The 16,362-nt window shown below is 34.1% G+C and overlaps 2 protein-coding genes across 2 annotated transcripts; both read right to left on the bottom strand.

Moving 5' to 3' along the window:
- Positions 1-2,691: 2,691 nt before the first annotated feature.
- LOC130647850 (inositol polyphosphate multikinase-like) lies at positions 2,692-5,551 on the bottom strand. Its single transcript, XM_057453838.1, has 5 exons — positions 5,206-5,551; positions 4,760-4,933; positions 4,364-4,536; positions 3,925-4,024; positions 2,692-3,824 (listed from the first exon to the last, which is right to left on the bottom strand). Exons 1-5 carry the CDS (start codon positions 5,285-5,287, stop codon positions 3,208-3,210), a joined length of 1,146 nt encoding a protein of 381 aa, XP_057309821.1. The 5' UTR covers positions 5,288-5,551; the 3' UTR covers positions 2,692-3,207.
- An 8,444-nt stretch (positions 5,552-13,995) lies between these two features.
- On the bottom strand, positions 13,996-14,442 carry LOC130648249 (uncharacterized). Its single transcript, XM_057454288.1, has one exon. It carries the CDS (start codon positions 14,440-14,442, stop codon positions 13,996-13,998), a length of 447 nt encoding a protein of 148 aa, XP_057310271.1.
- Positions 14,443-16,362: the final 1,920 nt, after the last annotated feature.

Here is a 16,362-nt window from a genome sequence, read left to right as displayed (position 1 = left end):
CGAGTGTGTGTTGCCTCATGTCAAAGCCGCTAGCGCTTACTTAACGACTAAAAAGTTTCTCACTGCCGGCCTTTTGTCAAAAAAGCAAGAACCCCTTGAGCAGAGGTTGGGGCCTAGATGTTCTGCATATTCCGTAGTAAATCCCTTATAAAGCAGATACTCGATTGAATTCTTTATGAAACTCTCATATCGCAACCTTTTCAAAGCGGAAAATCTATAAAGCAGAAATTTTTCCTTTAGCTTGTTCAACCACTAGGTGCAAGACAGATTCCCAATTCGTGTAACTCTTTTACCTACCACTTATTGTGGAAGAAAACTTATTCTTTACTTTCACCTCTTCTTAGTATATGGCAGTGTAATTTTCCTTACAAAGTAAATTACAAAAAAGATACTTTGGTACTTGAAAACACCGCTGGGTAAGAACAAGACTGGAGTCAAAATGATATGTTCGCATTGCCTCACTGCGTTTGGTCCATGACGTCACAACCTTGTTTCGACAAAGATTCGCTTTTAATTTTCCTATATTTTCGCATTTTCATTTCTTGTTTGTCAAATTCTGTTACCTTAAGGAAGAAAATTTTGCAGTAAGAAACATTTAACAACTTAAAAATTTAGTAAACATGATCGTGTAACTTCGAGAAATTTAAATATTTTTGCGAAGCATTAAATTTTGAAAAAAAATTAGCGACACTTATTTTTGCGATTTGGTCTTCTGAAAGAGAAATTTACGAATAGGGTCTACAGTTACAAAAACAAGTTTCGCAAACATTTCTTGGCGTGATAATTTGTTACCGCTATAATTTCTCCCTTTTCCACACAAAGAAACAAACCGTATATCTTTATCACCACCCTTTAAATAAGCAGTCTCAAAATATAATTGTTAAATTTTTGTACAACCTGGCACTTCCAAAAAAGCAAAATGGCTACTACTTCTTTAGTCTTGTCATACGAATTTAATTCTGATTCGTTTAATGAATTTTAAATTCGGACGCGATTCCATGTCGGCTGGACAGGACCCGATATTTATCATGTAAGCAAAATTTAGAGATAATATTTATTACTTTAATTGGAGAAACTTTCGCGAGAGAAACTTTCGCGGAAAAAAAAATTCGCGAAATTTTTTGGATAAACTTTTGCGAATGAAGAAATTCGGAAAATTTCGCGAGATTAACTTTCACGAATGAAGAAACCCGCAAATTTTTGCGAGATAAACTTTCGCAAACAAGGATTTTTCACTTAGAAAAAACTTCAAAATTCTTAGCATAATTGAAAATGTTATAAATTTTCTTTCTTGAAATAAGATTTCTAAGTATTTTGTGCGCTTTTGGTGAAAAATGATAAAATAGCTTACTGGATAAACTTTCGCGAATGAATAAATTCGGAAACTTTCGCGAGATAAAGTTTCGCGAATGAAGAAACTCGCACATTTTCGCGAGATAAACTTTCGCGAAAATGGCGAAAAATCGTGAATTCGCGAAAGTTTCTCTCGCGAAAGTTTCTCCAATTAAAGTAGTAAAAACAATAATTGCTACCTATAAATTGTTACCTATAAATTTTCAGTTAAAGCCACTTAACAAAATATTTTTTTGTCTTACTAAGTTCAATAATTTTTCACGAAGACTATTTTCGGTCAACTTCAGATACATCGAGAAGACTAATTTTCGCTAATCTTCTAATTTCACAATTTCGCGAATATTTTTTTTTCGCAAACGCATCATTTTTAGGTTTTTTTGTAAATAATTATTTCCAAGATTTTCTTCTAATTTAGCTTATTAAGATAAGAAATTAGCACAAACCAGGAATTTCCTAGATTAATTTTAGCGAAAAAGTTATAGTCGATGAATGTCGCACAAACAATTTTTTGCGAATATTTGTAAAATTCGCGAAAATTAATCAACTTAAAATAACCGAGAAAATAACCTCGCGTTAACATGGTGAGTAAAAGACGTATGAAATGCCAAACGGACTTCGTGAGTGAAGCCACATAAGAAGTTCCAAATGAACATCGTGAGTGAAGCCATGTAAGAAATGTTAAATAAACTCCGTGAATTAGAAAAGCACTTTTTTGTTCTTATACCAAGAACACCACAAATAAAAACATGGGTAATTACTTAAAATATAAAACAATTTCCATAGTAAAATAAAATATAAAAAATAACTTGACATTAAATATGAATAAAATTAAACCTCGCTGAAAAAAATCTTATTCCAGGAAGTTAAAAGAGGCATGAAATTAACAAGGACATTAGCAAAAGCATAAGACAACAAGCATTGAATAACGCGAATCAGGAAATACATATATTTATAATAATGTTTTGGATTCCCTTGTTTTGTTCAAAACATTTACAATATCATCAGATACCCCCCTGTTTACATTAATCACATCAAGCGAGTGGACACAATCATCAATCGAGGAGAAAGTGTGTGTGTGTGTGAGCTTTGTATTGCGAATTTCAGGAAAATATTTTTTAACTTTAGTTAGCGGTTTTAAACGAACTAGTAACTTTTGTAATGTCCTTAACATTTACGTTTTTTGTACCTCCTTTATTTTCTGGAATAAGACAAAAGTTTTTTTTAAGAACGTCAAATTTTAGCACTGGATGTGCTTTAATAACGGATAATTTTATAAATGTCAAAATTATTTTTGGTAAATTTTCGTTTTTATACAGACTGTGGGATTCAGACTGTGTACGTTTTTAATATGGTCTCATTTAATTATTTCATTATTATTACTATTTATTTTGGGGCAAAAAATCAGCATCGACGTTCTTATAAACTAAGTTCTTATAAACAATCGCATATATGAGTACAGAGTAATAATTGCACTGAAAATAATTGACACTTTCAACCATCTGAGAATTCGTGGGAACGATCAAAGTGCTGACGTCCACAAAACTAAAATTATGATAATTTATTCCAGTTATATTTGCGCGGGAAAGTGTCAACGTACACAAAACAAATAAATCGATCTTAAAAAAATAAGATATAGAATACTTCAACCCTTAGAACGCGCGCCAAATTGTAAAAAAGAACCTTTTTAACCCAAAAAATAATTCAAGTGGTTATTGGAGGGTAAGAAAAAAACCTAGATTATTTTTGCCTGTATATCTCAAGCTTCGCGCGCCAAGGGTTATAAAGCACATTTTTTCACTTAACCGTGAATAATAAATTAGGATTGTTTTCGTTTACAAAAGAAAATAGAAAGCATCAAATAAAAATATCACTTTTTACTATCTTAAGAAAATTAATTAGACTCGCTAACCCATATAAATAATTCGTGTCACTATGACCAGGATCTAAATCGATGTATGTGTGACCAAAATCGATCATCCGCGCAATGTACGGTACTTGCACGTGTCGATATATTTCGACACATTCCTCTAACTTTTTAACTCGCCGGCGAGTTAAATTCATGTCTTCACCTTTAGAAGAAAGTTCTTCCATAATCTTCGATTCGTTCTTGGAAGTAAAAACGTTCTGCAAACTACTAGAGCACACGTGAACGCAGCTCACTGAGAGGGCTGGGTCGAGCGAAGGGTAGTAATGAACGGTTTTCGCTTCATGAAGGTTGCAATGACCGAGTGAATCAAGTTTTTCTGAGTCAAAAGCGAGAAGTATCGAGCTCGCGTAAAATGATATACGTTTTTGTTTCTTTAGAACCTGTATTAATTTCTCCAAATCTTCAATCATGTGCGTAACTATGGACCACACGGCGTAACGGCGTAACCATTTTCCGCAACGTAAGCAATCTTGATGATTTACGACTTCTTTTTCGTCACAGAACGAACCATTAACATTGTTGTACAGCCCAAAAAACTTTTTTACTAAAAAAGTACTATCTTTGCTTACGTGGCACAGAAAAATATGAGCTAACCATAGCAGAAGTAAACTCGAAGATCGTAAAAAAAATTATCGCAAACTTACAGTATCCTACAGTTTTTTCAGCAGCTGAGTCGAAGCACGTGCAAGAGCGAAACACAGGTCCTTGGTAGCAATGATACTTTTCCTTAAAAGAATTGTAGACCTAAAAAAGATGGCGGCTGTCAATGAAAGGAAAGAAGAGTCAACTTTAGTCCGAACATGGAAATCCATACAAATCTTTAGTCCGTGTAAAATTTTGGTCAGACATACAAAGTCTGCATAAAACATTAGTCCAGACAAGTAAAGTTGAACAGAGTTAGTCCGGACATGCAAACTTCCACTTAACTTTAGTCCTGGCATGCAAAGTTGCACAAAGTGTTACTCCGGGCATGCGATGTTGCGCAAAACGTTAGTCTGGACACGCAAAGTTGCACAAATCTCTAGTCCGGACATGCAAAATCTCTACAAACCTTCATTCAGAACAAGGGAAGTCTGCACAAACCTTTAGTCCTGACATGCGGAATCCTATCACTTTCTGTGGTGTGTACTTAGTCTCCTCTCGTTCGATCTTCTCTTTAGAAGCAAAAGGATCGTGCGTTACTCTCCCAATTTTAATGTCGATTATATTCGGTTGATGAAGGCCATACAACAAATTTTCAAGTTTTAAATATTTCACTATAATTAACTGTTAAGAAATGCACAAAAACATTTTAGAAGCCTGAATTTACTATATGTAAGGTATGGGGATCTTTTGAAGTTAAACTTAGCAAGTTGTGACGATCAGTAAGAACTTTTTGCTGTACCGTGCAAGTATGCAGATAAATTTTTTTCACTTTACAATACATTTGGCACTCTGTATAAATATTTGTTCTCAACAAACAAGGAAATGAAAGGATACATATTTTGCCATCTTTGACAACGTTTACCAATCCGTAGGATTTCGGAACAAATTCTCTTAGTGGAATGAAGTCAGGAATACTAAAGACAGTTTTATAAAATGTGTCTTCGTTCTCTCCTCTTCCCGACTCATCAATGTATTTAAAAAGATGGCCAGTTTTATCTGCCACCATGCCTGTTCAAACAATAAAAAATATGTTCGCTAATAAAAAGAAACAATAGAACTATATGTTCAAAAGACTAACTAACACTGCACTGAAGAAGATATATATGATATATATTGATGAAATGCCAGAACTAGAATAAAATGGTACTTCTAAACATAAAAAATATCAAATTAAAATTTCCTGATTTTTTCTGAAGAAGAGGAGTATTTAAACTTTTCTCTAATACCCACTTATTTTCACTTATTTTTCCTGGTTTGCTGAAAAAAGTCAAAGCACTTACATTTTACTCCCTTTATACTCTTGTGTCCACCAATTTGACCGTCAAATGAATCATAACTTGCTAACATATCAGTTGATGGCATGTTGTCAGGAACCTCCTCTTTCTCATCATCAACAGTGTGGCTTGCTTCACTGTGTATAGTTTATCCTTGTGCAAAATTTACAAATATTTTTATTCACAACAACAAGATGAAACAATATTGCATACTATACTTGAACCGTAATTGTAGTTTCAAGATCTGTAGGAGATGTTAAGTGTTAAATCAATTATATAATAAACAGCATTGAAAATTTGTCATATTTTCCCAGCATAAACAAAGGTCTAAAGTTGCATTCATACAGTGTTAATATTTTATGTTTTATATATAAATTCAAGTTTTTTAAAACATACCATTGTGAATTGTTTTCAAGTATTATTAGAGGTTAAGAAAACATCTTGCTGTCAAATCTTAAATGATCATATTAAAAAAAGGAAAACCAAAAGTCTATCACTTTAACCTCTTTATTTGTCAAAAAATGTTGGTTCGAAGTTTCTTGTGACACAAGCTTCCTGGAACTCTCATTAAAAGTTGTAAATAGTTAAAATTCAATCACCTGGTGCTATCATGTAACCACCTTGTTGATAGTTTCTTACACACTCTAAAGGACTGGGAAAGGTAGACTCAAGAACTTTCTATGGTTAAAATATGGCGCCCTAATGCAGCCATAAACATTGTAAGAGAATTTTAATTCTTTAAACATTGTATATATATAGCTATATAAAGTTTAATTTCATTTTATTGTAAAACAAACTGTCATTATTTGTAAGTTTTTCATTGTGTTTATTTTCCTGTCTTGAATCGTGACAAAACAACCATGTTTGACCAAGTGTAAAAATAGGTCCAGGTGGATCACAAACTAAACTAAAAGGGTACTAAGGGACTGGAAATGAATAGGAAGACATGCTATTCACATAAGAATGTTTAATTATCCATAGAAATTGCAAATTATACTATCGATGACAAATTTAAAGTGCCTATCAGGCAAAGTAATTGATGGCTCAGGTTTAGAGTAAAGTGGCCAGGAATGTGTAATTTTGGCTAAGTTGTTGTTTTTTAACTAGGGCCTATTTTTGCCATACACATAATAAATTATTTAGGCCTAAATATACCTGCACTTATCAATACCAGACAGTGGCTTTAAATGGGTAAACTTTGTCTACACAAAATAATTCAACCCTTTGAAAATAAAGAGGTTTTCTTGGATCAGTCGGTCCACTGAATTTTTCCAGGAATTTTCTGATCTGTAAAAATAAATTCACTTCTAGGACCATAAAACAAGTAGCTACCACACAATTTTTTGCTATTGTATTTTCTGAATTACTGACCCTGTTTATTTACAACCTAAATGGGCCAGTCAGAGAATGCAAACATAACACAGGTTGCTGATAAGCCACATATGCAGTAAAAAGTGTGGGCGTTTTCAGGCGAGTTTGCGTTTTGAAAAAAATTCAAGACACTAAATTAAAATAAACTTACTATGTGGTAGCGAAGTTCTTAAAAGAACGGTTTTTGATGGTTTGCAATAAGATTTACTTGATAAATAATTTATATAAAACTTTATTAAGCCCTTTCTCTTGAAGCACCTTCTTCCAACTATTGTCCGTTCATATACAGTCAGGGTAATCCTCTTAATTAAGCTGTACATCTTAATTTAGATGTCAGCCTAATTAGGATGTATGATATAATTAGACGTTTTACAGATAAGATGTACAAAACTTTGATCGTCAGAAACACACATTTAACCGAATTTAAGCATCTAACTGAATAAATCCAATATTTACATGCATATAAACATCTCCAATACATTAGTTTTTTCTTAGCACCCCAGAGATCCGCTAAATTTAAAGTTAAAACTTTTCTACCTCTTAATTTAGATGTATGTCACCTTACAAAGCTGTATGATACAGCTTATTTAGGAGATCTCCAAACTAAGCTATATAGTTTAATTAAGAGTAGGATTTCCCTACCTGATATAGTTTACTCTTTTCTGAAATGCTCTGGGTGAGTTTCTGGCAAGTTTGGGAAAGTGGGGGCGGTTTCGGAGGATAACTGCAATTTAATTCAAAAAGTTGCCTGGACTTGCCGCAAACGCATATATACCAACCACATATATACGGCCACCGCCGCACTTTCCTGAGCTCGTCCGGAAAAGAGGGTGCCGATAAGCCGCAACGCCCGCATATATACGGGCGAGTTCGGGCGACTTTTCAAATAAATTTGGCGGTTGTCCTCCGAAACCGCCCGCACTTTCCCGAACTCGCCCAGAACATTCCCGAAATGCAATTCCTTGTAACAAACCATGCGGAGGATGATTGGGAAGAAGGCGCTTGATGAGAAAGGAGTTAATAAAGTTTATATATAAGTTATTTATAAAGTAAACTTGTTCAAAAACCATCAAAAACAGTTCTTCTAAGAAATTCGCTACGAAATAGTAAGTTTATTTTAATTTTTATAGTTTTTTTGAATCATATATTGTGTCTGTTTTTTTTTCTTTCTGGCATTGTTCGGGTCTATGCAGGTTTTTTCGGGCGAATAATTGAATTTTTTTCAAAACGCCGAACTCGCCCGAAAACGCCCACACTTTTTCCGGCGTATGCGGCTTATCGGCACCCTCGTGCCCGGAACATTACCCAAATGCAATTCCTAGTAACAAACCATACGAACGATAGTTGGGAACAAGGCGCTTGAAGAGAAAGGAGTTAATAAAGTTTATATAGAGTTATATTTATAAAGTAAACTTATCAAAAACCATCAAAAACAGTTATTTTAAGAATTTCGATACACATTAATTTTTATAGTTTCTTTATTAATTATATTAGTGTCTGTTTTCTTTGTTTTTTTGGCATTGTTTGGGCCTAGCTATGCAGGTTTTTTTCGGGCGAATACTTGAATTTTTTCAAAATGCCGAACTCGCCCGAAAACACCCACACTTTTTACAGCGTATGCAGCTTTATCGGCACCCTCGTGACTTTCCCTAATAAATGCGGGCGTTTGCGGCTTATCAGCACTCCCTTCACTTAGGTCGTTAGGTAGGATGTTTCCCCACAAATCAAAGAAACAAGAAAGAGACATAAAAAGAACCGACACAATACAATAGATGACTTGCTGTCTTAATAAATTTTTTGTTTTTTGGCAGGCAAAATAAAGCAATTCAATTGGCTAATACTTCTTTTAGAAGATCTGATTGGTAAAAAAACTCTTTTTTTTTAGAAAAAAATGTAAACAAAGCTTATAGTAAGTCATCTATAAAACAATCACACAGACTGGTTGAAGCGTTGTTGATCGTGCTGGCATGCAACGGTTATTGCGAAGCCTTTGTAAAGCAACGAGCGGAGCACTTTTGCCCCTTTGTTTAGTATGACGTGCCATATGATTCAAAAATGGACTAGACTTGCAAATTCACTAAAAGAATGATTCCGAGTTTCGAGGTGATTTGAATAATTCAAATAGTTATATTTTGACTGGCATATAAAATATGAATATTTTCCACTCATAAAACATGTATCTCAACTTCACGTTATTATTTTCAACTATTACAAACGTGTGTTTTTTGACGTAAAAAAATATGTGTTTGCCGACCTGTTACAATATGCTTTTTTCAACTTGTAGGAAGCTTGACTTTCCATTTGCGACAATAACTGCATTTTCAACTTGTGAAGCTGGCCATGTTCGACTTGAACTTTTAAGTCGAACGTGCAGAGTTTCACAAATTGAAAATGTGGCGCTCTTTCACCCTTAAAAAGTACTTTTCCATCCATAGTTTTTTAGCCTGAATTAATTCCCGAAGAGGAAGATTACAACATTTAAAGTCAATTTCTAAAAGCTTTCGGTACCCCTACTTAACTAACTGTGGTTATTTACTTAACCATCATTTGACTACATCATCCATTCGCCCAAGCAGCAACAGCCACAGCAGCAGAGGTAACATTTCGCAATTTTTAATAATTCAGACTTCTTTACGACTCCAACATCATTTACTTCGTAACTTTCGAATTAACATCTGCAAACGTCGTTCTTATATATACCTAGCGTTGGAACTCTTCCAGACGAGATCTTTTGATTATGGCAAATACATCGTCAACAAATCTTTTCCAAACCTTTGGACGTCTGTCTAATGTGACTAATGCTGTTGTCTCGTGTGCTTGCATGTATATTTCTGCGACTACTGATGATGCAGGTCCTCCCATGGCAACTACGTCTGTTTGAGTGTAGAAGTTCTTATTAAACGCAGAGAATCCGGTACTGGAATCTTCGTCTTTTCACCGAATGCAGCATCGTTTTCGATAAGGTATTAAATGACGTCTAAGGTGTCTTTTATGGGAACATTTGTGTAGAGTGATGTGACATCAAATGATACCATGCATTCGTCGTCTGCTATCTTTATTTCTCTGATGTATTCCGAAAACTCTTTTGAGTTTTTGCTGTGGTCACTTACTGTAAATATGCTAAGGATAGAAGCAACAAATTTTGATATGTTGTATAACGGTGTTCCAGTGTAGGAGACTATTGGTCGGATTGGATTAGAAGAGTTCCATGAACACATCAACGGCCTACATCGACAAATCAAACTCCTGTTGAGCTTGAACACGATGGAAGTATCGCTTTCCTGAACACTTTGGTCAAACGCAAGAATGGTTCCATTTCAGTTTCAGTGTATCGTAAACCAACACACACTGACCAGTACCTTAACTTCGAATCAAACCATCAGATATCTTGCACAGAAAGTGTAATATCTTCATTACTGAATCGTGCCAACAGCGTAGTCAGTGACAAACAGGAGAGGAAAGAAGAAATTCGACGTGTAAGAAATGCATTAATCGCAAATGGATACAGTCATAAAGTCATCACAAAAGTAGAAAATAAAATGAAGAGAAGAGGCAACGAAGACAACAAGGAAACATCAGAGGAATTTATCGCATCAGCATTCTTACCCTTCGTACCAGGCACCAGCGAGTTCTTTCGTCCAGTTTTAAGGCAACACAAGATCAAATGCATTCTTAACTCTAAAGACACCCTAAGAAGCACTTTGTCTAAACCAAAAGACAAAATAAACATGGAAGAACAAAACAATGTTGTTTACGAAATCCTGTGTAAAGATTGTGATGCAGTGCATGTAGGCGAAACAAAAAGAAAGTTTAAGAAACGAGTACAAGAACATATGCGCGCAGTGAGAAACGGAGATGTGAAGAATAACGAAATTGGGGACCACAGCTTGGGCAGTAGTCATCAGTTTAATTGGGATGAGAAAAAAATCATTGACAGAGAATCCAGAACAACGACAAGGAAGATTAAAGAAACCATCAACAGTCTAGAACGAAGAAACACATAAACAGCATCTCGTATCAACTTCCTGAGATTTGGTTACCAGCCCTACAAAAGAAATAGTTACCTACATCTAGGTCCGGAAATGTTAATTACTGTAATTAACGGTAATTATCAGCTTGTTTCTGGTTGGTTAATTTTTATGAAATTCGATCCTCTGATATTATATAAATACACGCTCAACATCATTTTACTTTGCTCGATGATGGGAGAAGAATCTCCCGAAACGTCGCCTTCTAAACTATCATGTTCAAGAAATGATAAACTTTCCACAGTAATATGAATACTGAACAGACAAACCGAAATAATATCTTCAATAAAAACGTAATTACTTTCAAAATGAAATACCCTTTCTCTTTCTTTTTCCATTTATTTACACGTACGGATGCACTTCTCCGCAGAGGTATTAATTTGACAAGTTATCAAAACAATCCTGGCATATGATATCTATGTGGGTAAATAATACAACATAATTTAACAAATCAAGAAGAGGCAATTTCTGTCGCTGGCCACTGCACACCATCAGCCGTTTTCTCAAAGTGCACTTTGGAGAACATGACTGATGGAAATAGTAGTCTCAAACATGCAAGTCCGAGTAGAGAAAACTGATCTTCCTCTCTTTCAAATTGTACCGTTTTTGCCTTGTCAAAAATATTGGAACAATATCGAGCAAAGGAGCAGTTCTTTAAATTCGAGCAGGTTTAACATAAACACAACACAAGGTACTCCAAAGTTAATTTTATTATACTAAAAACAACTCTAAAATTGAGCGGTTATTCCATGAAAACTAGAATAACACAGTTATGGAACAGAGACAATAGATTTAAAATGAATACTACTATAGAACGATTTAAAAGGGTTATGAAGAATCTCCTCCTTGAAAATGAGAATAATGTTACTTGGGTTTTTTTTTAACATTATGTATCACAAAATAGATGACGAGTACTCGGCGGTGGTGACTAGTTTGTATCAGCGAAAGTAACACAGTGGGGGGTCAACGCGCGTAGGTTGCTATTGATTGACATATTATTAACTCATTCTACTTAAACAAAGGAAAAGCTGCTTGACGGTCGCACTGGTGTATCATCGTACTTGTTTAGTAAGTACTGTGTATACTTTAGGAGAAAAAAATTTTTGCAGAAAGTAAATATTTGCAACTTAATTTTGTGAAACTAATTTTTGTGATTTTCTTCAAAACTAATCGCGCAGATAAAAAAATTAAAAGTAGTTCAGTAGTAGTTCGCAAAAGTAGTTCAGAGTTCTCTAACTCAAAATTACGTTCTACAATTTTTTTTTAAAAAAAACCCGTCAAATCACAGAATCACAGAAAATGGTACTGTTTAAAGGAAAATTTTTACTAGAAATTATGACCTTTTTATTTTTATTACTATTAAAATTATTTATGCAGGATGATAGCCTTACCGGCTCCTATTAGTACTGCTAGCAGCTAGGGTCCTGTGAGGAAGGGGGTACATTTAGAGCTCCTGTTTGAGCTACCAACGCCAAGCAAGCATAGCAAATGCTCCACTAGGTAACCGCCTAAGATATCAACTTATTCTCATGCTGAAACTAACCCGAAAGAATAGACTTTCATAGTCTGTGGCGTGACTCGGTCAGGGTTTGAACCTTAGATACACCTTGATTTTACACAGTCGTCCTGTGAGTATCATGGACGCAGAAGAGCCCTGAAAACAGGATTGCTTCCGCACTGAAAGCGAACATTCTACCAAACTGCATTGTCAATATGATTGATTCATTTATGGAAAATCTTTTTGTCGCAAATGAACGGTTGTAAACTACTCCTTACCGATTTAAAAAATATTCCCTAAGAAGCTATTTTTTGCAGTTTTATATTTTTTGTCTAACGCCCTAGTCACACCCTTATAAAAAAGGACACAGGGGAGTTTTACAGAGAGATAGCGAGAGTCCCTCCCCAAATAAAAAAAGAATATAAAGCAGTAGAAAGGTTGCCGTAGATCTAATATTTGCCTTATACGCAATTTATCGGTATATTTTCTGCAGTTATGATCCATTTTTATGTTACATCCATACAAATTCTAGGTACATTTCAACTAATCTAGAGGGCTACAATTTCAAAACAATTCTGCTTAGTAGACTCCAACCACGTTGGCGCCTTTTTAGCTAGGAAATACGTAATTAGCTTCGTAATCTTTCAATCGCGCACCTTTAACAACTTCGTTCCCGGTGCATGATGTATCTTTTTGTATATGTATGCATGTAAGTATCTATTTCGTCAGAATAAGATTCTTTTATACATGTTTGTTCGTTTTTACAATCAAATAGTGACTGGAGAAAGTAGAAGACATATTTTGTCTTATCACCAAGCTCTATCCAGTTCAAGAGAACAGGTTAAAATTAACGTGAAGAAAAAATATTTACAATACCTCTAGAGTTGTAAAAATTACAACAATGTGATACTAAAAATATCGCGAATCTTAACTATTAAATAACAAGAAATGTTTTGTGGTTTTCTTAAAATGCATCAACAAGCAAATAGATTTTTTGTCCTCATGTAAGATTGTGTTCCATAATAATGGCCCACGATAAGATATTGAGTATCGACTGGTCACTAGTAAGGTCTTTGGATTGTTAAAAAAGTTTTTTAAAATTTCTTGTGTTATACCTGTGTTTTATTTCTAGAAACTGATTTGTGAAGGCCTTGGGTGCAATGTCATACCTGATTTTATACATAAACAACAAAACCTGGTGCATGTTCAGTTTATATACTCAACGCCCTTATTTTTCTCAATAACGGTTCGACTGTGGTGTATCTGTCCTTGCCAAATATTATGCGACATGCGTGCGTCTGTTTACTGTAAATTTTTGTAAGTTTAGAATGATTAGTGCTAGCCCAGACAATGTTACAATATGTTAAATAAAGAAAAACTATAAATTTTTAAGACAATGAAAATTTAGTGATGGCTTTGCTTTGTATAATATCTCAATATTTTTGGAAATCTTATTCTCTACTGTATATATATGGGTTTTCCAAGATAGGTTTTTGTCAATAAGTATACCTAAAAGGTTTAGAGAACTTTCCCTTTTTATGCTAATTTCATTTATGTATAGATCTGGAAGTTTTAATGGCAAGTCGACCGATTTAGACTTACATTTTTGAGTTCAGTCGTATGATTACTGTGAGAAATACATTTTCTGTCCGTAAGATATTCTTTAAACCAAAGTAAGTTTGAGTCCTGTACACCGTAATTTTGCAACATTGATAGGGGAATTTTTTGGCTCAAGGTATCAAATGCTTTTGAAAGATCAATAAACACCCCAAGTGTAAACATATTTTTATCAAAACTTTTTGAAATCTTATTTAGCAGTTCGCTTAACGCGTGATCTGTAGAATGTCCTTTTTGAAACCCAAATTGCTTTATGTACAACATATCATTATCTACAAAATATTAATCAATTCTATTGTACATAATGCGTTCTAAAATTTTAGAAAAACAAGGTAGTACTGAGATAGCTCTATAATTAGTAAGATTGGTGCGATCTCCTGAATTAAATATTGGTGTTATTCGAGCAATTTTTAACTTTTCGGGTATAATTCCCTCTGTTAAAGATAGATTAAATACATAAAAAAGGGGAAGCTTAATCAGATCAAACACATTTTTTACGACGTTGACACTTATTTCATCAATACCAGCACTTTTGTTGCTTTGCAAGGTGTTAAAAGCAGTATTCAATTCGGCCATTGTTAAATTATATTCTTCCATCCTACTGTTATATCTTTTCAAATATGCAACAAAATACTCACTACTCGATGGGTTTTTTTCCGAGAGGCTAAAACCAATATGGACAAAAAAATCGTTTAACCCATTTGTTATAGATGCTGCGTCTTTTATCATTTTTCCATCAAGCGACAAACATTTAGGTAGATCATTGTTGACATTTTTAGGTTTACCAATAATTTACTTAATAATATTCCAAGTTCTTTTAGTCTCATTTCTAGACTTTTCAAGTAAAATGGAATAATGATTCTTTTTAGAAACTTTTTTTTTAGTTTTTCAAATAAATTTTTGTATCCCTTGTACCTCTTTTCATTGAAGTATGTTTTCTTTTTTAAAAACTTTTCATATAATCTTTGCTTTATTTTGAGAATATAATGAGTCCTTTTGTCATCCACAGGCTCAACAGGCTTTTGATTTTGAAAGTTATATGTTTTTTCGGAAATGCTTTTTCGTACTGCGTGTAAAAATATTTTAAGAATAATTCATACGCACTATTAGCATCTTCGCTTTGCATGACTACCTCCCAGTCTTATTGCGAAAGTAAGCTCCGAAATTGAAATATAGAGTGTTCATTCTCTTATAAATAACAGAATTTGTGGGGATTTTAGTTGTACTTGACGAACTGTCAGTTCGTAAAAGAGTTAAAAAATGGTCAGTCGACATTTAAAATTTTCAAAGTTTTTTTTGGCTACTTCGAATATTCGCATTTAAAATAGAGAAATTAATTAATTTAGAGTTAGTTAAGTAATTTTTTGCTTGTGAAAGAGAAAAAGTTTTGGTTTCGAAGGTTTAGGAGTTGAAGTAATTAGCATCAGGATTGATACCATTGTTTAAAGTAATACTGTTTCGTCATCCATTTTAAGGCAGTTAAAGAACATCATAATTATACCTATGATTGAATTTGTCCACTTTGTTTCTTGGTTTTAAATTCTGCTGTAATAATTCTGTCATAAACTAGTTTTGAAAATGTTTCGTCCGAAAAGTCGTCGTTTATATAAATGCCAGTGTCTTTTAACTTATTTGAGTTTCTTAAAATATGTTCTTTGTCCTTGTAATTTAAAAATTTAAATATAATTGTTCTTATTTTCCACCATTTTCTTCTTCTTTGTTGCTCTTTTTCCCCATACGATGTGCACGCTCTATCACAATTGAATTTTGTAATTGAAGTTTATCCCTAAGCAAGCTCTGCACTTTTTCTTCAGTTTCTGCCCCAGTTTCATTTTCATTCTTTTTTAACCCACTTGCATGTAAATTATTCCTTCGGTTTATGTCCTTCAGAACATGTAGCTTCTCTTTAAGTAGATTTTTTCTTGCGTTTGTTTGGCTAATTCACCTTTAAAGGTGGCAGAACTTCGTCGTATATCTGGACGACGAGCGCATTTCCGATATAAAAAGAGATAATAGGCGCTGTAAACGAGGTTGGTCTCTTCAACTAAAAACCCGTAACCACAACTAATAGCTCTGATTACCGCCAAATTGAATTTAAAGTATGACTGGAGTATTGTAGCTAACACAGCTAATTTTCCAAGAAAAAAAAACAAATTTCGTTCAAACTATAGCTTCCTATATGGTTCCACATCACTAACACACCTGACCATTGGCCCAACGAAACTAGATCGTTTGGGATGATTGTAAACGACAAATAGCCGACGCTTAAGAGAGAAAAACAGAAATGGCTGTCATTTCCTCGCATTTGTATAAAAAATATAGCCTCAAATTTAGTACAACAATCACGCGGAAAAGGTTTTACGCAATAATATAATTCTGCGGTTTGCATAAAAGAAACCGATGTGTCTTTAAAACCCAGAGGTTTACTATTTTTCCCCTAATATGCACGAGATTTATTTCATTACTGCCCGAAAGTTAATACGATTGATAATTGTTACGAATATGTACGTTACCTTGAAAACTCCCTTTCCCCTTGTACACAATCGCCCGCTTTAGTCTTGACCCATTTTTCCCTTTCGCGGCTACCAATTATGTGAATGATCCCTTACCGAACAATGTGACTTACTTTTTTTCTGTAGATTTAACAGA

Source organism: Hydractinia symbiolongicarpus, chromosome 6 (assembly GCF_029227915.1).
Source record: "Hydractinia symbiolongicarpus strain clone_291-10 chromosome 6, HSymV2.1, whole genome shotgun sequence".
Classification (NCBI taxonomy): Eukaryota; Metazoa; Cnidaria; class Hydrozoa; order Anthoathecata; family Hydractiniidae; genus Hydractinia; species Hydractinia symbiolongicarpus.
Note: the sequence above shows the minus strand (reverse complement) of the source record. Positions and strands in the feature narration are given on the sequence as shown.